The 26,252-nt window shown below is 40.1% G+C and overlaps 1 protein-coding gene across 1 annotated transcript in view; it reads right to left on the bottom strand.

The window, feature by feature from the left end:
* LOC139745109 (gamma-aminobutyric acid type B receptor subunit 2-like) overlaps nt 1–19,411 on the bottom strand; it is a 146,945-nt gene extending 127,534 nt beyond the window's left edge. Inside the window, exon 1 of the mRNA XM_071655529.1 lies at nt 18,798–19,411. Coding sequence (XP_071511630.1) covers nt 18,798–19,226 — 429 coding nt within the window. The 5' untranslated portion in view covers nt 19,227–19,411. The remainder of the gene's footprint in view (nt 1–18,797) is intronic.
* Between the last annotated feature and the right edge of the window lie 6,841 nt (nt 19,412–26,252).

Here is a 26,252-nt window from a genome sequence, read left to right as displayed (position 1 = left end):
TGTCTTTAAAAATTAACCTTAAAAAATCCTCATTTAATGTTGATATTGAAATTTCACCCAATGAAAGATGAATAAATAAAGTTTATCTCCTCCAAAAATCAATATTCACATATAGTGAGGAAAATTTGTAATTGAAGGATGAAAACGCGAATCCAAAGTGTATTTTTTGAATCTCCGTGTCATAGTTTCTTTCAAGGCATTCTTATTTTGCAGCGATTATTCAACGAAACACAGGGACGGACTGTGTGTGTGTCTGCAATGCGCTATGCATGAATCGCGTTAACACAGTGCACGCACGTACCGTGAGCGCTGTTACCGCTGAGCTTCAACGTCTATGGGAATTGTGGTAGCCTGTCATGTTTTTGCCGATATTTCTATCAACAATTCAGTTATTTTTTCGTCAAATGATCAAGAGTTGGTGAGAACTGGTATTGTACTTAGATAGTCCGGTCCCGTAAACTTCTGGTTTGCCCGTATTTCTGTGGAATGTCCGAATGAAAAGAGCAAGAGACGGAAGGCACCGCCACCGTAGGTGTTCTAATAGGTTGCATGACGCTGGAGCTCTCGCACAGCCGTCGAACGTCAAATGCGGACCGCCGGAGCTCCAGGTTCTTCTTTTGCTACATGACCATCAGTGTCCTCATACTTTCTTGCTCTCTTGCGATCATGCTCACTGGGTTAAAAGTTACAAGCCTCATGCAACCACAAGGTTACCTCATCTAGATCATCGCAACATCACACGTACACTATCACGGTAATGAACCAGGGAACTTTATTGCGACATCCACCCTCACTTTGTCTCTAGAAATGTTTGATCAACACGTCACAATCACATATGCTTTTAACTAAAATAGTTGAAATTGAAATACAGTTAATAGATGATAATTACCTCTCACTATTAGTCTTGTCTTGTGAAGGTTTTTGTTCTTCAAACTTGCATGTCTCTTCCTCGTGCTCTAACTTCGATCAAAACTTAGGTCTGCACGACCATGCTCCGCCTTCCAACAACACAATGTCGATGTGCATGGTCAATTCACTTGCTGTTTTGTGTTTTTTTTTTTTTTTTTTTGCTTATCAGCATCATCACTGATCACGGGTACGTAGCAACAGAACGATGGAGGAGAGAGGGGGAGAGAGAGGAGCGCTAAAAATAGCTACACACAACGATCCGTCCTCCAACTCGATGCGGATGACCCTCCGTGTGTGTACGCTCGCGTGTGTGTACATGTGTTTCTCTCTCTCCCTCTCGGTGAATTATTCTCATAGCGACTGGAAAAAGAACATCTGTAACGGTTCGCTCTGACCATATCGCGTCGCTCCGTTACGTAACATCTACTCGCGGTTCAATGTTCCCTCTTTCGGGGGATTTCAATCTTCCCTCAAAATAGGTAGTCTCCCTGACTGCCTGGCAGGTAGTTGGAAAGGAAGCAGCAGGCCCTGCGGTCCCCTCGCGAAACGACAACAGCGTGAAATCAGCTCCCAAGTGGTTCGGCCCTCTAGTGAGTGAGGGGCATGCATAGATACACCCCTGCTCTCCTCTTCCAGGATTCACCGTGTATTATCATCGCGAATGTGCCGTAAACCGGTTTGACGAAACTAATATAGAAAAAAAATGCATTGATATCGTAGGTAGGATCCTTCGGTAAGCTCGACCTGTAATTGCATTTTAGTTAAACCATCAGCATATCGTTGAGAAGGAGATCAATCTTCCACATCTTTAAAGCAACCTCGCACAATGCACAGACGCATGCAAATGGAAACACAAGTTTGACAGGAACGAAAACAGGACGTCGATTTTGCAAGATGATACTGCCGAACGGAAGTATGATATATGCACAAAGTATAGCTACACATCCATCATATCAATCATTAGATGACTTAACGACTCGGCAATGGCAGAATTACCATGATAACTGAGCACCATCACCACTGCTCAAACTTCCCTGGTCAAGGGTAGATGGGAATACTTGCGACCACGATCTCACGTGAAGGAAAGATATTTCAATCCCAAACACAGTAAAATATATGACAAAAAAACGTTTGTTGTGCCCCTTCAAAGTTGTGAAGCCATCGGGTCACATCGATAACCTAATTTCGTCAAGGCTCCAAGTACTTTCTTCACACTTTATTCGCTGCACCGCACAGCAGGTATTTCTGATCTCTCGCTACTTGCAATCTTGCCTATGTCAAAAGACGAAGTGTCAGCTAATTTCAAACCAACCCTACATCCTTCTCTCATCATCAGCTTCCCCCCCCCCCCTTTCTCTCCCCCTCTCTTCTCTCTCATTCTCTCTCTTTCTGTCCATTTATGGCTGTATCTGGCCGTCTGCATATCCGTCTGTCGCTTTCAATGTGAAATTGGCTACTTATCTATTTGCGATTAGTTCTGAATAACCCGACGTACATAATTATGATTGATGTGCCTAATTATGATTGATCATTGTCGCCATGTATTCCACCTGTTCCGTTGTCTCTTCCTTTCCTCTTCTCTTTCCGCTCTCCAGTCACACACTCTATGAATATCTTTCTGTCATCATTTTCCGTCAATCGACAACCATTGGTGTGTTGTATTTATACATCAACATTATTAATCCGCTGACGTCATTAGGAACTGTCTATTATGACACGTATGAAGTTCACTTCAGTCTCCTACAAAGTACCGTTTCCGTTGGCTTTTTCATTCATTGCATGCTGCTGATGTAAGCAAATGAGTTTTCTGCCAGCCCGCTGTTCTCCGAGACTCGCCTAATCCCCATGGATTGTAATCCGTGATCAATGAGCTAATCTGTTAATTTCTCCTTACTATGATACTCAATCCATCTGGGCTAATGTACACGAGGCAAGCTTGTCTTGTATTGTGCACTTGCAATGAGTAGTAGGCCGAGTTCATTAAACTTCTCTCACCTTCTTCCCTTTCCCCCTCTCTCCCTCCTCCTTCCTCTTTCCATATTCCTCCCCATTGCTGGTATCCGAGGACCAAACTCCCTTGAGAAGCCATGAAACAAATCAGTCCGGCTTTGTCGATGGGAACGGGTCTCTGTCTTCCACAGCCACTCACAAGGCCACGGGGTGCTTCCACCCGACAACGCCAAAGTTCTGACGAGAATGCATTGAGAACATTGTGCAACGAATGAAAAGGTGTTTCCTTGGAGTGTCGATACGAGCTGCAGAGAAACGTTGAATCACACGCAAGGATTTGTATCCTTCTGTCACGTGATCCCGTGGTACCACGTTTTGAGTACTTGTCACAGAAACGAACTTATTAATATCTCATCTGCGGAATGTGGGGTGACCTGATGTCGAAATAAATATCAGTAGTATTAAGGCATAATAATATGTGGTACTTGCCCCCAAATCGGGCAACATTCTCAGGCTATGATTTAGATGAACTCGCTATCACGTGGTAGGTGCATGATGTGTATCCAGTGTTATATTAACGCCGGAAATGATATTATCATCATTTCATTACATTATGAATATTGAGGTGAAAAGCAAAACATATACTACAGACAAACAAACAAGCAACCCTCCTGATGTGTGTTTGTGTGTGTGTGCGTCAGAGAGAGAGAAGAGAGAGAGGGAGAGAGAGAGAGAGAGAGAGAGAGCAAGAGAGAGAAAGAAATGGATGCTGAAAAGGTAAAACCATCCCCGAAAGCGAAAGTGTTGCTTATTAACCGCCCTTCTTTTACAATGTCAATGGGGATCAACTGCGATCACGTATCTACAAAATAATAGAATCACATGCAACTACTATTCCTCCTATTTGTTTCCTTAGGTGACAGAGTCTGTAGACCAATAGAAGCAGTGGCGGATCCAGAGGGGGGCGCAACCGGCGCACGCCCCCCCTTTATTTTTCGTGAAAAACAAAAGAAATAAAAAGAAAAAATGAAATGAAACCCGGAAGTGCCACCAGAAATATCACTCACGCCCCCTTTACAAAATTCCTGGATCCGCCCCTGAGAAGATATTTTGATTGATATTTAATGTGGCTCCATTCTATGTTTCACTGCGTAATGATCACCACCGCCATGCACGCAATACACAAGAGCGTGTGCATTATTACTTTTCTCTAGGGATTAATCAGATTTCTCAAAGTATTTCTAATTGACGTAAGAATATCTAGAGCTGTGGATAGGTATCTGACAAGATTAATGTATGCATGTGTAGATTTCAGGAAACATATATGACACAGTTTTACAATCGGGGAAAAAACTATTGACACCAGTACTGTGTAGTGTAGCAAATAAAAAAAAAAGACACATTAGGTCAAATTCTCACCATTTCCTTGTGTCGACGTGTTTATTCTATTCTAATTTTCATAACATGCCAGTTTCACTCTTTCGGCTTTCTTGTATACACATATTAATATGCACATGCGTTGATACAAAATTAGAAGAAAATATATAGCGCTAATCAATTGCGTATTATAGATGAGAAGAAATAACAATCATTTTTAAAGCACAATCATTCTCTTGTGACCTTAAAAAAACAGTGAATTTCTTCTTTAGGTCAAAGAATGCAAGAAACCACCATCTTTTCAATGGAGCAACATGAGGTAAAATAGGAAAATGAAAACGCCATGAAAGGATATCTTTGTTACTTTGCGAGACAATGATAAAGGACACCAGTAGGCCTACTTATCACATCAGTACACCGTGCATGAGTCATAACTTTGCCCCTCTCCCCAACAAGATTCCCAAAATTCATTACTTAGCACACATCCCAACGAATTTACATAGATCGTGGGCTAACAAAACATTGATAGAGGGTCAGCACTGCTTCAAATGAATGGAGAGCGTTTTTGTTTTAACGTTATATTTGAGAGGTAAAAGGTTTCCACTCAACACGACATTAGCTATCCTACTCGTATTTCTGAATTTACGCTCTCTCGGCGAAAGGACTGCCCGAGGAAGTGATTCGCTGAATCATAATGTGTGTTAACATCTCTACACGTCCATGAAGTACTACTACACTGAATTCATCTTCGTGAATCATCGAAATTCAGGGCAAAATCGGATGACCCAAAAGGCTGAATCAATTTATTTTGTAGATTTTATCGCAGCTTGAGGATAAAATGCATAAACAATTTGTCCTTTATGATTTTGCAGGGAACAAAACTTCAGATATTAAATTCAGTCCGTTTGAAATATTCACGCATCAAAATTTTCACGTGTTGTCCACTTTAAGACATCGCAGAGGTTTTATAAAAGGCAAAATATGCAGAGAATGCAGACAAGAACACCGGGGCATAAATAAAACACATTAACTCTGATATTTCCAGCGGCAACTACACTGTTTCACGTTGGAATGCCACTGTGGAGTAGTGGCTGGGATTGGGTTAATGTTGCCGTCAAAACAAATTTGAATTCTTCCCATCTGCAAAGAGGGCACGTAGGCACTCGGGTAGTGGTGGTTTATTGTCCCGGGTAGAGTTACTCCGAGCCACTCTTCTAAACTAACAGTGAAAGCGCGTTTGTAATGATTGAGCAAGGGGACCTCAGAATTAGGATGAGCGACAAAACCGGTACCATCCGGGACCCCCTTTTCGTTCCTCTCCTCTTCCCCAAACTCCCAAAACCCCGATAGAAGGAGCAGAAGGGGAGAAAAAAAGTTTAACACAAACAAAATTCAAATCTAAAATCATCATTCAGATCGTCGGTCCATGCACATAGAATTTTGCCACGGGGGGAGAACAGCGTAAGGGGGTAAAAAGAAATCGGGTCAAACAGCAAGTTTGGGTAAATACGCCGAGGGTGAAGACAAACAGTGATATTTCATAGTCGGTGTTTGCAGGTCTCATCAAGAGCAAAGAAACTTGACGAGTGGCTGTCGATCACTATCACCATGACAACCACCATCCTATCTCTAGTGCCAACACGCCAGGATCGAAGGGGGTTGCTTGCTTGGGGTGGGGGCGGGGTGGGGCGGGGGGGGGGGGGGGCAGTGTGCTCGGGGAGACGGGGGAAAAATAGAGAGAGAGAAAATATCCGTCAAGCAAGACCATGAAGTATTTTCCTATCACGGGGTCCAGCCACAGCAAGAACATTGAATGCAATCTCGCAGTGACGATAAAGATCAGGTGGAAGCACAATTGGCATTTTATAACGGAATGATAGAACACCCTCCAGCTCATCCGGGTGTGATTCTACTACCCTTCCACTCAGCCTCAGCTGTCAGATTTCTCCGGCCTGCTCGGCGGAGAGAAAGAAAGCAAAAGAAAGCAAAAACAAGGGGGGGGGGGGAGAGAACAGAGAGGGAGATGCCAGCCGAGTAAAGACGAACGATGAACTCGGGTGAAGGCGTCAACTGATTATACACGTGTATTATTATTTGAGAAGCTTTCCCGGTAACAGTATCCTTTGAGAGCCATTTTCATTAATCTAATTTAGGGACCAAAGATGAGTTTTCCATGTTCCAAGGATAGCATGAGATTGTGAGGAGCGTTCATGTTTCCTACGACACATGACGACATGGTTGTTAGGAGCTTGTTGAACAACCAATAAAGACGAAAATATTCTTGATTTATTTTTTGGTGCATCATTGCTCTTCATCAACAACCTTCATAAACAGACAACACACCAAATTCTATTCACAAACACAAACCTACGTGTCCCGAAACTCTCAAATCTTCAATTTGATTGCCTAATAACGTGTTGCCGTCCTCAAAGTTATACGTGCACCGAAAACAACTCCAAAAGTTAAACCTTTCTATGAACGCTTATTCTGAGAAGTCGAGCAAAGGGCAAACGCAAATCACTCAACTGACTTGAAAGATAAACAGAGACAAATATCAACAGTATGGAACAAATTGCTTTTGGGAGAGTGTTAAATTTCAGCAGCACAGAACGTGTGTCATGTGCGTGTTACTCATACTGTCCTGAAACTGCGCACGCACCCGCAACAGATCCCAACACCACATTTTTGGCCATTCTATTTCCGTCTTGATAGATAGAGGCAAGAACAGCGATGGCTGATCATTTTGTTTCCTGACATCCGTGGATAAACATTAAATGAGAGTAAACACGATCAATCAGACTACAGGAAACAAACCATTCACTGAGACAGTTCTGACAGAACTACCCAATATCCAGCTTCTATTTCTGTCCTACAGTGAGAGCTTCTTATATTTGTGCGCGCGTGTAATTGTACGTACTTTTGTTGGGGGGGGGGGGGGGAGGGGGAGATGAGGACTAGCCTGTGCTAGCTCGAAAAAGACAAATTAGGGACAAAATACTGGTTATTATCTTATGGAGAATAGATATATAGCAATAGTTGCTTTCTCCTCTTTACTCTTGTAAATGTATTACGTAATAGAAAAACGTACGGTTACGTACAATAGTATGAAGCGTATTTGAACGTATTACATATACATAAATATATATTATAAACATATGAATATATGATTGATGGATGCCCTTAAATTCTATTCTTGACTATACCTACTACGTTGCATATACCTCTCATGCCCTTTTATTTCAAAACCACACACATACGACCACACACACACATAACATACGGGTAAATGTGTTCGTTATTATTATAAATCGGTCAGTACACACCAAGATTTCAAGCGTATGGTATTTGAAGAAATTAAGTATATCAAAAGCGCGTACATAACTATAAGAATGAAAGTCACCTTAATGTCCAATTCGAGTTAAATACTGCGATTACGCTTATTTCGCTTCTGAACTAAAGACGAATCGATTAGTTTGTTTGTCTGTCGGGGGTGTTCACACCTGGTATTGCCTTCGTTATCTCTGCATGATAAATACATCAACCTTGAACTCAGTGGCACGCATCATACAATGAAACCTCGGACAGCTGCATATCGATTACTGGATATTACGGAGTTAAACCATCCCTCCAGTCTATACAGCGCTTTAGCACGTTCTTACCGGTCAGTTTTTAATGTTCAAACCCTTCAAAAGGTTTCACTCTACTAAATTAAACAAAGAGTTATGCAAAAAGTAAATATTCTATCAAAATAAGATTAAGATTAGCTTCATAAACGTGTTTGTAGTGAATGATGCGAAGTGTTGTTAGATTCGATCTATCGTCAGACTATATACGGTTCGGGTTTGTTTAACATACGTCCGGTTTTCGGCGGTCAATTTCCCTCCAGAGGATATCGACGCAGCCATCGGGGGAGCACCCACGCATTTTGTGGGGCAAGATATCCAGCAGTGCAGAAGAAATGATGCCGTCGATACGATAACACGACACGCCAACTGCCCTCGAAGAGACAGGCTTCTGTTTTGACACCGTGTTGTTAGTTATTCAGAGGTGAGCAGGCTTGCCGAAAGGAGAACAAAACCAGAGAAGGAAGACAAAAATTGACCCTATGTTTCTTACCTTCTCATTGAAGCTCTTCATTGTTGTCTTCTTTGTTTTTTGGTGATGACGAAGATAATGATGATTTTTATTTTTATTGTATTTAAGATTTAAAAACCGTGGCAATGTACTGCTGTTTTCTTTTCTTTTTTTGTCCATTTATCATCATGGGTAACTATTGCTGTTGATGATAAAGCGTCTGGAGAGAGAGACTATTTTGTGTCTCCCAAGTCAGTTACTATTTTGACTGGACATATATCAGTCCTTTAGCATGGACCCGGTTTTGTCATTCGAAAGTTGTTACGCATGGCACGTATACACAAGATACAAAATAAGACCTAATCTTGTACTCAGAAGATCATTTTGAAGATTTAGATATCCATTTGGATTAATACAATTACATATCTCCCAATATCTCTCTCCCTTCATACTCTCATCTCTCATGTTCTTATTTTATATTCAGGAAGTTAGAAGCCTTTGTAATAGCTTTGTTTGGTCGATTCATCATATCTCAGGACCATCGGTGGAACAGAATACGAAAGAAGCTTCCCCCCCCCCCTCCATACATACAGAAGAAAGAAGAAAATGTGTTTATAACAATTGGAATGTTTTGCTTTCTTCCAAATACAGAAGGCGTAGATGATACTATCTTCAAAAAAATGTTTGACAGTAAAACAACAGAGTGAAAGCAAACTGTGGATTGTGAATAGCCCTATTAAAAGACATATCCCTCAGCAGATTGACAAACTGAAAGTTTTCGTATAAAGACGATTCGAGAGTGGTGTTGAATCAGACGCAAAGCCATGGTATCTTTCAACCCATGCCGTGTTTGGTTTCTGCCTGTTATAGTGAAATAAGTACTCTAGCATCAGAATGCAGTTGTTCATTTCGTGTCATTTCTGTCTTTTCTATTTGCGACTATGTCCCCTGTCGTAAAAGATTGGTTTCTTGAAATATTTGGGCAGATGCAATGAAAGAGCCTTCGCAAAGAGCAGTGACGACTCAAATGGTCAAATTGACCATAATAGACATTATCGTTATTAATAGATCTATTAATGATATTACTATTAGCATCCTACCTCTGATAATACTCGTATTATGTAGTGTTATAAAAATCATTTGTTTATTGCTCTCCCGTATATTACCACTTTATCTATTATTAGTTTTAATAACATTTATCTATCCGATTACAAGCTAATAATCACTCTAATCCAGTGAGATTTAACTTGTATGATGGGTAACTCCCTTCACAGTGCACTGGACTCACTGTGCAGACTGGTGATTGGAACTAAGTAATCTTGCTGGATTACTTCTAAAGTTTGTACATTGCACACAACCATATCATGACAAGATCAGGGTACGAAAAAGAGAGTGAAACGCACCATATTCATGACATGGCGCTCATTATTGTAGAGTGTGAGCTCGCTTTATCTATTCCATCAATTTTGCTCTTTTTCTTGTTTGTATTCTAGGAATCAAATCCACCGATCACATGCAGTATGTAACCTTCGTCACCTCTTTTGATAGTCGATAGTAGCATTCAATTATTCAGGTGTGAAGATTCACTTGATTAGGAGACCACGGAGCAGATGGAGTGGGGTAGCGTACCATCGTGGCGCCACTGGTCGCACAATACTTCCGATATGTGAATGAAAACATAGAGTGAGTGAGTGAGTGGGTGAGTGAGTGAGTGAGTGAGTGAGTGTGTGGGTGTGTGTCTGTGTGTCTGTGTGTGTGTGTTTATGTGTGAGCAAGAGAGAGAGAGATGGTTACGAGAAGGGACGTTATACACACCATGCTAATACCATGGTGAACACAGGAAAAAGATATAGCGACATATCGATTTAAAATCGTAATGGGTATAAAGTAAAGATAAGCAGAGATAGAACGATGTTCAGTAGTGTCTGACATAGGCACCATGGAGGAACCTTGATGCCCAGTAGCACCTACGGGATGTATACGTGTAAGAATTTAGACACCACCTCTCAATACGAAACAAACAAACCAGAGTTAAGTATCAAATCTAATCCACTCAATTTTTTCTTTTTGTATAACCAACTAATCCCTCTTCCTAATTGAATAACGCATTATATCTCCTTGTGTTCCAACGTTTCATGCATAAAACGATCATTAATATTCATGGTACAATTTTCGTGCCATAAATATGAATGGACGGCATTAATGATGAGAAACTACAAATTTGTCGTGCCGTCACAGTTGTAATCTACAGACGCCTTTATAGTTCCTCATACTTTCGAACCCCTCCCAACTGAAGACGAAAGATGAACTAGGCAACAATATCAATAATACTGAGACAAGTGTCTCAGCGGGCTACACAGTTGAACGGGAAGGGGTTCGGATGTGCTGTGAAATACGATCTCCGGACTGCTGGTGGGTAGAATAGCAAATTTTTACTCATATCTTCATCTCCCCCAACTCTGTCACTCGCGCATAGTGGTATATTCCCTAGTTGCCCATGTTTTAACCACTAGCGTACTCCCCTTCCATCTTTTAACCTCTCCTCCCCTAGACCTCCCACCCCTCCCTCCCCCCCCCCCCCAAAAAAAAAAGAAACCTGGTTACGGTCTTGATAATGTGACAATGCAAAAAGATGAAGGAAACATGAGCAATCATTATCTTATTTTTTGATTCATGAGGCTTATTGACTGACTGATTTATTTAAAATCCCTTTGGCAACGCCTTTCTGCAGATCTGCTGAAGAACGTTTTGATGATCGGGACCTTTACATGAAGTACATTACAGTCGAGCCACAAGGTGGATGATCACATTTCTCAGCTAAAAAGATAAGTGAATAAAATATGGCATTCGGTCGTACGGAGTTCGTCGGGGCGTAGATGTGTGGTACTGCTTCCTAAGCTATGATAGTGCATGCATCCCTCAAAGGATGTGATGTGAATTTCATCAAAATGTTGATACAAAATTGATCAATCTGATTCCCCATCCCCATCAAATTACCTATATCAAATGCTACAGCACTGTACTACTCGCGAAAGTAGTTCTTATGCGATTAGCTGAAATCACGCTTTACCCTAAAATTGGCGTGATATCAATTGAATTGAGTGAAATAGGGGCATCAATAAAATGACAATGTTCTCCTTTTCTCTGCCCCCCCCCCCTCTCTCTCTCTCTTTCTCTGGCACTGGCACTATCTCTGAATACATGGTCTAAACTCGACACACAAGACTTTGAAGGGACGTGCTTCATACCTGGATTACGGCAATTCTCTACATCGGCCCCCTCAAACACCTTAACATCCCACGCAATGTCGACAGGAATCGTGACAGCGGCACCATTGATGTTACACCTGCGCTCAGGTACCCCTCCCCCCACCCCGATAACCAGCGCCATTTAACGAACAATCACTATCTCTCCCACGGCCGGGATAACTAGCATTAATTCAATATAATGCGATGATATTTTATCTAACACTTTACACGAAACGGTGCAATTTATGAAAGCGGGCAAGGATGGTTTAACGTACTATTTCCTTGCAAATGACGTAATTTTGAAAGTCGGGAGTACCATTTGCACGAGGGACATGTTACTTAATGACTTTTAATGATGATGATTAGCTTTGTCGTTACATTATGCTATTTTTCCCGTATCAACTTAGAATTTGTATAATCCCTATGTCATGGACGCAGCTTTCGCAGAACAATTATGTCGTACTAAAAGTTAAAAACGTGATCCCATGAAAAGGGACAATAATGGAGCATAATAAATGTCATAGCCTCAGAGCATGTACTGATGTTTAAATATAGTAGATGTAATGTCATGTTTGTGATATCAAGCCTCGATGCAGAATATAAATTAGTATTTCATGCACACACACACACACACACACACACACATGTATATATTAATGGTTCAAACCACAGGTATTGAATAACCGATGGGTTTTGTGATTGCTGATATTTGAGCAGTCATCATTGTCAAATTGTTCAGAAAACATCGTCTTAAATCGCCCAAAGTCCAATTATAGTTACAATACCAGCGGCGTCAACCAAAGCTTTTGTAAATTGAAATATGAAAGACTCATAACAGTATACTAATATCAATATAGATACAGGTGTGATAACTTCCGTATTTTCTTAATAGCCATCCTAAAATATAAACATGTAGATAAATGAAGTATAAACAACAAAGGTTTTTTTTTAAGGCAAATCGGAATTCAGTGCAATTCAATTTACCTCAAAGTATTTGTTCTACTTTTTTTCTTATCCTGGTCACCTAAATGTAGTTAAAATATTGAATTAAGGGTTGGCAAAATGCAGCAAACTAAGATAAAGTTATAGATCCTTTATACCTCCCAAGTATTTGCTTACAATCCGTTTGATACACCTTGCTTTCGTACAAAGATGTTTTTGTAATGATTTTACTTTCATCTACGCACAGGGAAGGATAAAAAAAAATCATGAATTATTCAACACTTGCTAAAGTCTGATCAAATTATATCAACTTAGCATTTTAGCGGGTGGGTAGATCTTTCGGTAAGTACCTCTATGGGAACGGTACGTCTATTGGCGATGGATGCTATTTTCTTAGCAAATTGTGTCCTAAAATTGAAGACTGTTTTCGCACACTGTGATTTCAGCAAAGCCACGGCGGTTGTTCATGACGTTAGAGTGGGCTGAAAATGTAGGTCAGTGTGGTTACATGCTGCCGCTGGCCACAGCCAACGATCATGACTAGCAATGCGGGATACAACTCAATGCTTTAGTGATGGATGCTGATTGATCCACAGACGATGTAGATACTATTATACACTCATGAACGTACATCCTTACCCGTCTTGGGTAAAATCTTCCTGTCTTTCTATACAGCTACTCATGCGCTCATACTTGCACATTCCAGTAGCAATTTGTGCTTTATTCGTGATACCTTGCTGTCATGCATTTTAACATTTCATCTGTATTTTTATTTATAATTTTTCAAAGTCTTTCACGAATGCATGAACCTGTCAATCAATGCATCAGGCAGGCAAGCAATCCGCCAAGGAACACTGTATAGACATATTTATCTTTTCCCAAGCCATGAAACTTTCCTGTGTTGTTCCTTCACGTATGCTTTCAAACAAAGGCGATTCCTCCCCTACCCCTATTCGCTGAGCACCTGCGTTGCTAGGTAACCAACAGTTCCATCAAACCAGGGAGATCATGAGTGTATCCATCTCTCTGCTTCGACTCATTGTCGTGATGTGGTTGTTATTTTTCTTTTCCCTTCGGACTAAAAGACAACCAGTCATAGACCTTGCCCTCTTTCAGTCTTTTTTTTTTCTTCTCTTCTCCATTTCCGGCTCGGTTCTCCCTCTTCTCTAACCCAGATGTAGACAGTCGATCGATAGGCTCATCAGGCAGTGTGACAAGATGGAGGAGTCAATCTTCCAGATTATCGATTAACCATTACCCTCTAGCTCTTGAGAAAGTAACGTCTTCAAGGAAATGAGTTGCAAAAAAATACAAACGTAAAAAGAATGATATGGCCAAATGCGACTCCATTTCCCCCGTCAAATTATATACAAAGAGACAGTGTACATAGGATGGACTAGACAGACGGAAGAATATGAAACTAATCTACATTTTGAGAAGCGAAAATAAGAAGAGATTTGACTGAGATGAAAAATAATTCTTACTTAATACAAACTGACATCGTTCGCTTGTATGTTTGTTTTGACAGATATCGGGTTACAAAGTCTGTGATGTTGGCCCAGTATGAATTCCTACCAAACCAATAGGACTACCCTTCAGCTTAAAGGAGCTACTACAACCTCATCGATATAATACAATTTTTATACTTTTGTAGTTGTTTTCGTGTTTTTTAATGATCGGGTGATGAGGTAGGTATAGTGGCAGTTGAGCCTTTACAAAAATGCCAAAAAGACCAAGCTTTGCTCTTGCAAAACTTAGCAAAACTATCACTGACTATACCGTCTCATTAAAATGGTGATTCAGTTAATGGGGCCATGCCTGACGAATAATGGCACAAAATTTAAAATGTAAACGGATGAGCTATACTGTTCTGAACGAAAGCTTGGCGTTGATATTCCAGATTTTTGGTTTTTTTTAATGTGTTTGCTTTTTTTAGAGCTTTTCATTGTATCCTAGATGGAGTTACCGTCAATCAACCATTCGATGCAATGCTTACAGCATTCATCGGAAAGAAACTTATCAATGATATGCGGAATTAAACATTAGCGACATTAAAAGCAAATCAACAACAAATAGGGCAATATGGAGCTATGTCCCTATCAGATTTGGAAGAGGATTTTGGAACACCATAGATTCTGGGAAGGTCTCCCCGTCGATCTGTATTTCTCTTAGTATAATAGGGTAATATGCGTTGCTAGTTTCAAAACAATTACCAAAGAGATCTATCGAAAATTCCCAGGGAGTTCTATGTTCACGGAACGCATGAAACTATAGGAATTGTATGCAGCTATTCTCTTGGAGCTTCAGATAGGTGGTTTTTTGTGTGTTTGATTTACAATACTGCAGGAAAAAGGGGGTAAGGTCACCATGGCTGGTACGTGTCTATATATACCCCTAAACAAAAAGCAATCACAGGCATGGTGCTTAAAGGAAGGAATGACCGATGCCAGTCTAGCTAGAAAGCCCTAACATCACCCGCTTCAATAGGGCTCGCGTGGCACGAATGGTAGGTCATCGCATTACCTCTTCCCGTAATTAGTGTCAGTTCAAATTTACTCTCCCGTCCAATCAAGGAAGTCTATCCGAAGATGTATGGAATTTATTGTGTTTCCTTTTTTTTCGGTCGCTTCAGTCGCTGCGCATAATCAGGATGATATAAAATCACTCTACAAACTGATAGTGTCAAGGGGGAAGCGTTTTTATAAATATCAAAATAAAGATGATCTCTGTGATCTCCATTGCAGAATTGAGATCAGGGGGGTGTTTCATCAAGGAGTTCGTCGGAGGTTTTCACCGACAAATTTGAAAAGCTACTGAAATCCTTGCGTCTGATTGGCTGATTGCAAATTTGTCGGTGAAAACCTCCGACGAACTCGTTAATGAAACGCCCCCCAGGTCGTATGCGGAAAAAAAAACCCAACACACACACGACAGTGACATCACAAGTATACTTGTCGGCTTGTACCAATATCCAATCTGTGATCATATCACTGTCGCTGGTCGATAATTTACCCCTAATTTCCTGAATAAATCATTGATAGCAGGGCTTTATGACGTCATTTATGCACAATGATTTTTTTTTTTTCATCCTCAATGCTAACGTCAATATTCATATCACACATTGCCCGGTCACACATAGTTACATTATCACCACTCTTCCTGCTCGAGAAAAGGGTTTGCTGAAAATAAAAGATACAGAAAACAAATGCACATTAGGACTCAAAGGTCGTTTTTGTGAATATTGTTGTAGTTCTTGTTGTTGTGATTATTTTTGGTTTGATGCTGCTTTAGTTCGTGTTTTCTTTCGATTACAGACTTGTATAGTATAAAAGTCTGATGCAATGACATATAACTGATGTCTATGGAATTACTGCCAATAGAATTCTCTCCTGACTGGCCAACAAAACTGATCGCATCTCATGACATTAACACAAATCTTTACGTTAATGTTAACATTAGTTTCTCCATTGAGCCTTACTGAGAACAATGATAAATGGTACATCATTGTTTCTGTCAATAAACTGGACAACAAAACACAACAACGACAAAGCGACCTGGCGTAACTGGGTCAGGTCTATTAGGTATGTAGGGAACCGGAAGAACGTCCGTGACTTTTCCGCGATATTAACTCCGTCCCAATAACAATCAGGATCGCATCGCGATTGTTTCTCCTCGTCTGCGTGGGAATCGCATCGCTCCGTGCTGTGTTCGCTTCAGACCTAATCACTCCGGAGTCGGCTGCATTAATTTGTGTGCGCTTCACGTCAGGGCTGATTTGCCTCTTATTTATTTCAAATCAGACGACATGATTCGCGATCACAAAATCGCTGTATTTACCAATCCCGTCATAGAGTTTACTCGTCTCACTCGCGTGCCAAAATCAGTTAGCGTCAACTCTCTCCAAAACGCAGTCTGGGATTGGAGATTGCGATACAGCAGACGATCCATGTCCTCGGTGATATCGATGTTTACCGAGAGATACTTTCACGCGCGTATTGGCAATTTCCCTGGGTCGGATAGCTTTAATCATGGTGATCAAATCCAGATACAAACTGCCATCACCGCAAATCAAGCGTCAAATGCGATTGCCCACCAGACGTTTGCCGTTATAATGGCCGATGAAGAGAGGATATTGATCATACAAATCGGATGATTCATAATGCTTAGCCATAAAAGCATGAATGGATATTAGGTAAATCAAATTTTGATTCACACATTCCTCAAGTCGCCGCAGTTAATTTTCATAAAAGATATGAAATATGGTTGAAAAACATTATTGACAGGTAACAGGTTCTTGCGTTTAGTGTGACAGGTATACTGGTCTACTGAGCAGTATACTTGACTGGAAAGCATTGTCGAGACAAAATACGGTGGGTATAGATATTTGCATAATTGTGTGACTTGGTGTGATTTTCCACACATAGAAATGAGGTGTAAGAATCGGATACAACGGGTTTTAATTTACCTTCTACATCGGCTTGTCATTGGATGTCGGGCCACCACTTTTTAAGGAATTATAATATGTTTTTGGTAGCTCAATAGTGTGTACATTGTTTTAATATGTTTTTCTCGTTAAAAAAAGGGGAGAATAACTTATGGCTCAATGAATATTTCATGAATATGTGGTGTCATGGAAAATTATGCTTATGCCTCAATTCAGTATGCAATATATCAGACTTTGTGAAGTTTGAATATTCAGAGTAAGTGCTAATTGACGCCCCCTATCTGACCTGCTAGTTTTCATAAAATTTTCAAGTTTTATTACATTTTCGTAATGTTGCATTAAATGATCGTTTTTTTTTTAGTTTCTCTCTATCATTGCCCCCTTTCTCGATATATATATATATATATATATATATATATATATATATATACTGTATATTTAAGGTGAAGTGGGCTCCGTAGTCGGCCTCGTACGTGATTGGTGCTACACTGAAAAAAGGACTATAAATAGGTCGAAAACTCGGGAGATTAAAGGCAAAGTGAACATACTGCAACGTCTGCCAGCAGCCATTCCTCCGCCACAACTATATATATATATATATATATATATATATATATATATATATATATATATAGTTGGTTGATTTGTATGTACAAGATGAATGTATTTATTTCTGTTTTTTTTTTGTTTTCATTCACCTTGCCACTGCCCACTTTAAAAGTAAGGAAAAATAGATGGCTGACCCATAATTCCATGACCTATACGAGTTCTAAAGGAATTCCAAGGTACATCCACCGCCCCCCCCCCATCATCTCAATTACTCCACACGATCCATTCCCAAGGCAAGTATATCATTATGATACGGACCCTTCGAATGTGCAAAGGAGTGTTATCTTAACGCTTAATCAGAGGAGGTCCTCCGTTCTCCCCATAGCAACATATCCTTTCTTCCCCTCCCTCGTTGCCATCTCAAGATCAGCAGCAGATATCAACTTATCAGTGGCAGCGATCGCAGCTAGCGTGCAATGGTCAAAATAGTCGCAGCTCTTCTCGGATAATAAGATCTCCACAATATTTCTGTTTGTGTGTGTGCATGTGTGTGTGTGTGTGTGTGTGTGTCAGATAGAAAGTGTGCATGTTTTTATCTGTTGTGTTTTTATGTTAGCTAATTGATGAAAAGAATAATTCCGATCGAGACCAGTCAAGCACGATATACCATCGCTATGAGGTCGTGTACATTGATGACGATAAAATGTATTTGTGTGTGTGTGTGTGTGTGTGTGTGTGTGTTTTATGGCGATTCTTAATAATTATATGAAGTTATCAGCAATGCACTCGCTATAACTAAGTTTGTCCTGTAATGTACATCTGGTACGGTGGCATAACAGACATCTATACAGCATGAACAACTATCACCTTTCTACGCTTTCCTTATCATTGTTAATTGGTACAAAAGTGAAGCCATTGTGCAGATGCACAGGTCGTTTTTTCGTGGATTTTTTTAATTTTTCAGCTTTCCTCGTCAAATCTTTAAAACTTTGATCTCTTTTTTCTTATTTTTCTTTCTTCGTGTGTTCGCCTTGTATTTGTTTTTCAATTATAACATAAGCGTTTGAGCGTTTGGAGCACGTTTCATGAACTACGTGGTTACAAACTTTAATTAAGATATCTGAAATAACGCGTTTAGCATGTTTAATGTATATTGTTGCAATATTGGGCTGAGTTTGCCCATGTTCAACGCAATAGGCGTCCAGCTAAGAGCTCAAAAACTAGTGTAGCTTTTAGTGTTTTAATGACTGTTTTTGCAGACTTTCCTCAGTGTTCGTTTATATATGTGTAGAAAGTGAGCTCACCTGAGTGTCGTTGTAGTACATTATCAGACGATATCCTTCAAGAACTTGTTGTTCATTCACGTGGTTTAACGCTAAGCAGGCTGCTTCCACATCTACCCTGCCATTTACGAACGAAGACTGAGAGAGCGGGAACAGGCCGCCGATGAAAATATTCCTCAAGTTGGAGGAGTTTCCCGTGGCTCCCATATCCGTGGAAAAATCCTTCCTCAGTAAATCCACACAATTCTCCGTGGAGGTCGTTTCGATCCCACAGCAGCTTCTCTGATACAAGCCCACCGGCACCGTGGTCGAGCTGGCTGCCCGAGAGCCGGGGGCCTGTCGACTGAGCGCCCAGCAAGTTATTGCCACGCAGATCCAACGCCACGTTGAAAGTTTTGGCATTTTATGTTTCAAGTTCCGCAACCATGGTAACGTACAGAACCCGCTCATCTTGAAGATGATTTCACAGAGAAAGGGAACGAAAAAGAGTCGCGGAGTTCCAAAGAGCAGACTAATTTAGTGTGGAGGCGCTCGATCGGTTGCCAAAGTCGAACAAAACAAGACGGAATATCACCTCGGTCGTCTGCGGACGCCATCGTCTGGTAAAATGCGCCACCCTCGTGCTCGCCATACGCCAGCTCATTGATTTGTGGGCGTGTACAGAGAAGAAGTGCGCGACCATTGCACACAAGCTCCTTTGTGTATGAGCGTGTGCGTTTATTTTGAGTAGGTATGTGGTACAGATAATGCTTAGGAGCTTGTGCGACTCATAATTTGCGCGTCCGTATTTGATTAAGCTCTATGTTTGTATAGAGCATCAATTGTATGGCTGTCAGCGCACGCACAGAAACCTGACGGCAAGCCAGATTCAATTTGCTTTCACTGAAAGAAGTAGACCGCGTCACCAAAGGGCATAGCTCTGCTTCACGCACAATAAATACGCAACGAGGAGCTAGTTTTACTGTTCCGGATTTTCATATAAGCTTCTTTTCCAAGAAAATGCATCTTGCCTGCATGCTCCGAAATATTCATGTAACCTAACTTTGTTGAATTGAGTAGAATCATATTGAATGTGTAGAGCTATGGTAACGCGATTCGAGATTATGTCGAAGGCATTAGTCATATTACATGCGCTAGTATACATATTTTGCTCTTTCATCTATTAACCATGTTAACGTTTTTTTTTGTTTGTTTTGTTTTTGCAAAAGTGATGGCATAGGATGTGCAGACATACTTGTCACTTATAATGCTAACAGTCAACTTACTCTTGAATCTTCCCTGTTTAATTCCACCATAGCTGTGGCACTCATAACCCTGAACCCTCAAACATTTGAAGACACACGAACAAAAAGCAAACAAACGAACGAGGAAATTTTGATAAAGAAATCAAAGATTTATTTGTTATTTCCGACAGTACAACAATATTCTGCGTGGAGAACGAACATTGGCATATAATGCCTCTACTTTATGATATAATCTTCTTCCGAATGCACTATTTGGTACGAAATCTGAGCCCTGGATTTTCGCACCAGGCCGAACTCGTAACGGGATGTTCATACTAGTAACCGTCCAGAGCAGCATTAACAGTGTCCTGATGCCCCGGAATTCGTTGTCAAAAACTTTTGACTTTGTTTGTTATGAGACATTTTCTTACATCATATTTGTTTGTTGAGATGAAAAGATAAAAATACCCACCACCTCAGGTTATTTTTATGGAAAGGCTTTCAAACCCGACATAAGCGGCAACCACAATATTTTCGGCATCCGGATTTCAAAGGTGAATACATGCTCGGGGAGATGATGGCACGTACAGACGTTAAAGAAGAAGGAGGTTAAGGAGAAGACTTAAAAAACGCCCTAAATTACTGCCATGGCATAATATCCTCTTTGAAATCATCCACGTGTTTCTCCCTGCAGCCATCACATGTCGATGACTACCACGCACTGAAAGGCACGTGCAAATAAAAGGGAAAAATATTTAAAACAATTGCAGGGATGTCACACCTCTGTCAAATTGCGTTCGTGATCGCGTGACAAAATAGTTGACAGGCATCAATATTCCTTACATCACAATCTCTCTCTCCCTCTATCTATCTACCATCTAGCTATCTACCCATCTAGCTATCAATATATATCTTTGTCTATCTATCTATCTATCTATCTATCTATCTCCCTCTCTATCTCTCTATCTGTCTATATATCTATCTCTCTCTGTCCATCTATAACTATTTATGTATCTTTCTATCTCTCTCTATTCATTTCTCTCTCTCTCTCTCTTTCTCTATCTCTATCTCTATCTATCTATTTAACTATCTTTTTCTCTCTCCGCCTGCTTCCTTTGATGTTGAATGGTCAGAGGGCTGGATACCCTTTGTGAAAGAGAGATCTGCAGCTCCGGATATTAAAAATGCACATCAAGTATATCTATTAGTTTTCCTTTTATTTTATGTATTTACTTCGTTATATGGCTGTGTGTATGTGTGCGTGTGAATGTGTGTGTTTATATGTGTGTGTATGTATGTCTGTCTGTGTGTGTGCGTGTCAAGTTATGTTGATCAGGTTGATCAAGATAGCTTTTTCTGAGATTTACGCAGAGTTTATATATCACTTTAGTATACATGGTTTGATTTGCTAGAATTAATTTGTCACTTTTCAAAAGTCTAATGATTTATTTTTTTTTGTTTGTTTGTTTTCTATAATCTCAATCAACACTACTTTGGAAGAGAAAGAAATTTCATTGGCGTGTAGTAAAACAATATGACTACGTAAAGATTACAATCATATTGACGGATCAGGGGAGAATCTCCCCGCAAGCCAAGGTGTGCACATTCATGACATTTACACTGGAAGCATTATTACCTTTATTAAAGTTTTTGAGAATTCATATCACTCCATACCAAGAATCTGATACATGACACGAAAGTAACATTCTCGATGTTACATCTTCAGAAAGTTGCAAACTAAGAATCAAGGGGGGGGGGGGGGAGGGGATAAATCATCAAGTAATATGTGCCGCATACCGCCAGAGTTTGCAACGCGTATAGATTCAAGACGACGAGATAGATATTTGATTATGAAACCATATTTACCAATCTGACAATTCAAACGCGATGTGTTTATTACAGGCTCGCGAACACGTGAGAGGAATTTTTATCGATTACCCAATACGAAGATTCCGGATATTAATAACGCTCGAGTCTACACGGCAAGAGATTGAGGTCACGTGACTTCCCAGGTACCACGTGAGAGGGAAGGAAAGAAAGAGAGAGAGAGAGAGAGAGGGAGAGAGAGAGAGAATGAGGGGGTGTAATAAAGCATCTTTACATACCAAGTGTATAACATGAGATGAAGCAAGGGAAGGTTAGGTATGTCATTATCTATAAGACATGAACACATATTTGCAGATGACTTGAAAACACTGTTACAAAGTTATAGACTTATTTGTGAAATTTAAAAAAAAAGAAGAAGCAGAGATAAATAGACAAAAATACACAATGAGCACTTGACCATACGGAGGTAAAATGAATAAGATTCGGAGGCGTATAGACTTCAGCGAGACTTTGTTTGATATTACACATTTTTTATAACTGAATGGGGGTAATGAAGTAACCACATTGGTCGACTCTGTGGTATACGTGAGGATTGCGTGTTGTTTATGCTATTCGCGTGTGTCCGTTATGTATGTTTGTATGTGTGCGTGTGTGACTTTTGGGTAATGGTGTGTGTTTGCGTGTGTGTGTGTGTGTGTGTGTTTATTATGTTTTTATGTTTGTGTGTTATACTTGTAGGCACCATGATAGTTTCAAGACCTGCTGCACCAACATGCATATTGTCCTATCAACCTCTGAGGCAAGAGATTTTTTTCTCTATTTTCACAATTTTTCACTTGATTTCCGTTTATTTCTCAAGTACCCAAGCAGCATTCCAAGTGGTACAAAACAAATCTGGTCCACGTGGTATGTTATATAAACATCCGCGTTGAATGAGTTAAGTATCTATTATGGGGGTTGCGTGTATCTTTGATCCTGAGACATCATTGAGACTTAACTAAGTGAAACAATAATCGAGGCACTCCTGTCGTTAAAAAAGCTTTCAACAAACAAAGAGACAATCGCTGTTAGTTTTGCCTTGTGATGAGTGACGATAAAGTTAATAAAAAGGTTAGCTAGATCCTTTGATGCAATGCAAACGTGATGGGTGTGTGCTGATAGTTGGTAAAGAGACACAATTTCCGGCTTTAATGGATGTTATTTCTCGTCGCAGTGTTAACCCGGAAGGACTAACTCCATCATGTGGAATGGCCCCTGACAATTGTCTATTTATTATACTGTTTCGGCTGTTTGTTTACTTCTCTTGATGAAACACAGACACGCCTTCATTTACTGGAAAAGACACCAGGAGCCTTAATGAAGCGATAACGTTGCATCTTTCGTGGAAATTTCAAAAATGGAAATTAGAAACAATAACCATTTCGTGTTCAATGCACATACTTATCCATGTTGTAGACCAAGCTATCAAAGGCGAGCTCACATTTAGAGGACAGTACTGCAAAGGGCAATGGGCCACAAGCACAATGTAAGTCTCATATTCATCTAGATTGGTTCTACATGACATAAATCTACATGACATGCTAATGTCGTCGGTTGAGAATGATAAGGGCGTTAAGTTGCCACTAAAACCATAGTGTTCGAGACAACTTAAAGCCCTTCTCATTTCTCAACAGACGATGTTATGACCGACCAGTAAAATTAATAATGATAATGTATACCTACATCACGTCATGAGGATGCTAAAAATCGTCTCTCCATGATGGTGGCATCGTTATCGCATACAAAGCACCCAAACATTGGAAAATCCAAACTATGTCACTTTCTCTTCCATTTCTATAAAAAAAACATACTTTATATTTCTTGCTTTTGATGCAACAATTATTAAGTGGTAAAATGATAAATGATTGATTTGACGACGGAATTATGAAAATGAAAAAGGGAATTAGTTGAAAGAGTGACATTTCACGTACAAGAATGTGTAAGGACAGACGCTGTTCGCATCTTTTGTCCAATCGACGTGCCCCTCGAAGTGTGGGCATTGGACGCCATGTTAAATGATTTATCTGCCTTTCAAAGATTATAATCATTAATCTTAGAATGTCCAGAAACTATACCATCTTCACCGACGTTATCCATTGCTGCATTACAGTTATAAATTCTTTCCTTAGTTGATTTCTACTTTAAAGACGCCAGCTGGCATTTTAGCGCTCCAAAGCAAAAGCCTAATGGACAGGGTCGAAGAGCCAGGGAAATTGGGCCCGTGTTTGTTTGATACCATGGCAACGTGACGGATTCATTCAAACCAACAAAGGGCTCAATGATTACCCTCTATTCGAGACTGCACTTTTCTTGAGCACTTATCGCGAGCACTGTTAACAACCCAAGTAATTATAGGTTTTAAACACTATCAAGTAAGGATTTTATGTTGGCCATTTTAATCTAACCCCACCCTAAAAAGGGCCAAGCACAATAAAATACTTTTGCTAATGGCTGTAATGTGAATGACGTATGTTGCCCTCAAAACATGTTTGCCGCCAGAATGAAATACCCTGCATTCACATCTACAGACGATAATGTTCAATCGAGAGGCTGGAGGAGTTTTATGTTTTTGTTTGTTTGTTTGTTTGTTTTAACAGATCATTTAGATTTTCATTGACAGAAAGTTTCGATGCACTTTTACAACGAGAGCTCCATCAATGAGTTTGTATTATATCATTTCTTAAAGAGCAGACGATTTGTAGTCAATGCATAATCAAGCAGAATATACATATATATATATATATATATATATATATATATATATATATATATATATATATAATGACTTTCATATACACCTGGTTAACTTTGCATGAATACCTTCTATATTTTTACTTTTATTTTCATGTTATGTCAATCATTTATTGATTCAGTTGTTTCATGCAATAGAATACACGTCCGAAGTCTGTTTTCGAAACTGTTACCAAATTGATACTAATCTATTATTTCGGGGTCCCGTTCATGTCTTACAATACGCACCCACTGATTACAACAGCCCGGAGCCAAGGCGTATGTAACAAAAGAAAAACTAAAGGATATCATCCCACGGTAATCACAGAGTCTCATTTATTGAGTCTTTTCCCATTCATAATTATCATTTGGCCCTATTGGGAGAATCACATTTTTTTTAATACGAAAAGAAACATAAAGAGTTGAGATTTCATGCATGGCGTGAATACATTATAAGCTCCAAAAAAAAAAAAAAGGAAACGAAACATTACATACGTTCCTTATGATCGCATTTTCGTGACGTGAAATCGGAAGCGAACACACGGTGATTTTCATCATGTGCTTTTATTGCCTCTGTTTCCATTCAGGTAATTGACGTGGGTGTGAAAGTGCACGAGAGAGTAATATCAGTGTAACAGTCCCCCCCCCCTCCTTTCATCCACGGGTAAAAAGACTGCATGTCTCTTATTAAATCACTAAAATGATTGTCTCTTTCTTGCTCTATCATTGTTCTACTCCTGGTAGATATGCAATAGCAGAGTGCTTAACCGTACATTCACACACTCCTGGAAGCTGATAATTATGGAAAAAAGTGCAGTCCACCCTAACAACTTGAGACGACTTCTCGTGTACTATCGTAGAGAATTAGAGAGAAGGAGGGGGGGGGGGGGGGTGAACACCGAAAATCAACGATGTGAAGGTCAACATTTACGTGCGACTCTTTATTTTCGTCGTTTCGTCTTCGCTCCTACTCTTCGTAGACGTCGTGAAACTCACAAAATCCGTGGTGACCTTGAAATGTTTGCGCACCTGCCGCGTACCTACCTACCTTGGTCACACGCCACGCACTGACGACCAAAGCCAGACCGTGAACACGGCGAGGAGAGGTTTACGCGGGAGATGCCAAATGGCTTAACGCGTCGCTCGGTGTACCGTCGGCTCTTGGTATTAAGTTGCATTCTTGGTTCAGGCAGTGATTACACCTCATCCTTTACCTGCCATGGCTGTTGCAGTTCTCTGCTTAGAAGAGAATCAAACAACTGCTCCACTCTGAAGTTCAGGGAATTAGAAGGGCCCAGTCATGTAATTAGTGCAATTTAATTACTACCTAGTGTTTGCTTGTTTGTACGTACTCTTCTTTGTCTCTGTTTGATCCGTAAACCATGTCTGGAAAATGACTAATCGGAGAGTAAAATTATTAAGAAATTGAATTTACCTTCCCTCAACGTGTCGGACACATTCTTATTTATTTATTTTCTTTTTACGCAGAGTAATCTATCGCTTTTGGAACAGCCACATCATAAAGTGTTATCTACCTTAGATGCGAACATCTTACCAAGGGGTTTGCGACGAAATTGAAAATATCACACAAAACTTTTTCATATTCACGTAGCAATGACAATATTGATATGACGCTCACTTGGCATCTGCCGTATCT

Source organism: Diadema antillarum, unplaced genomic scaffold, assembly GCF_040938485.1.
Source record: "Diadema antillarum isolate AM-2024a unplaced genomic scaffold, OU_Dant_1.0 seq00001234_RagTag, whole genome shotgun sequence".
NCBI classification, from domain to species: domain Eukaryota; kingdom Metazoa; phylum Echinodermata; class Echinoidea; order Diadematoida; family Diadematidae; genus Diadema; species Diadema antillarum.
The sequence above is the reverse complement of the archived record's forward strand: the minus strand, read 5'-3'. Positions and strand labels throughout refer to the sequence as shown.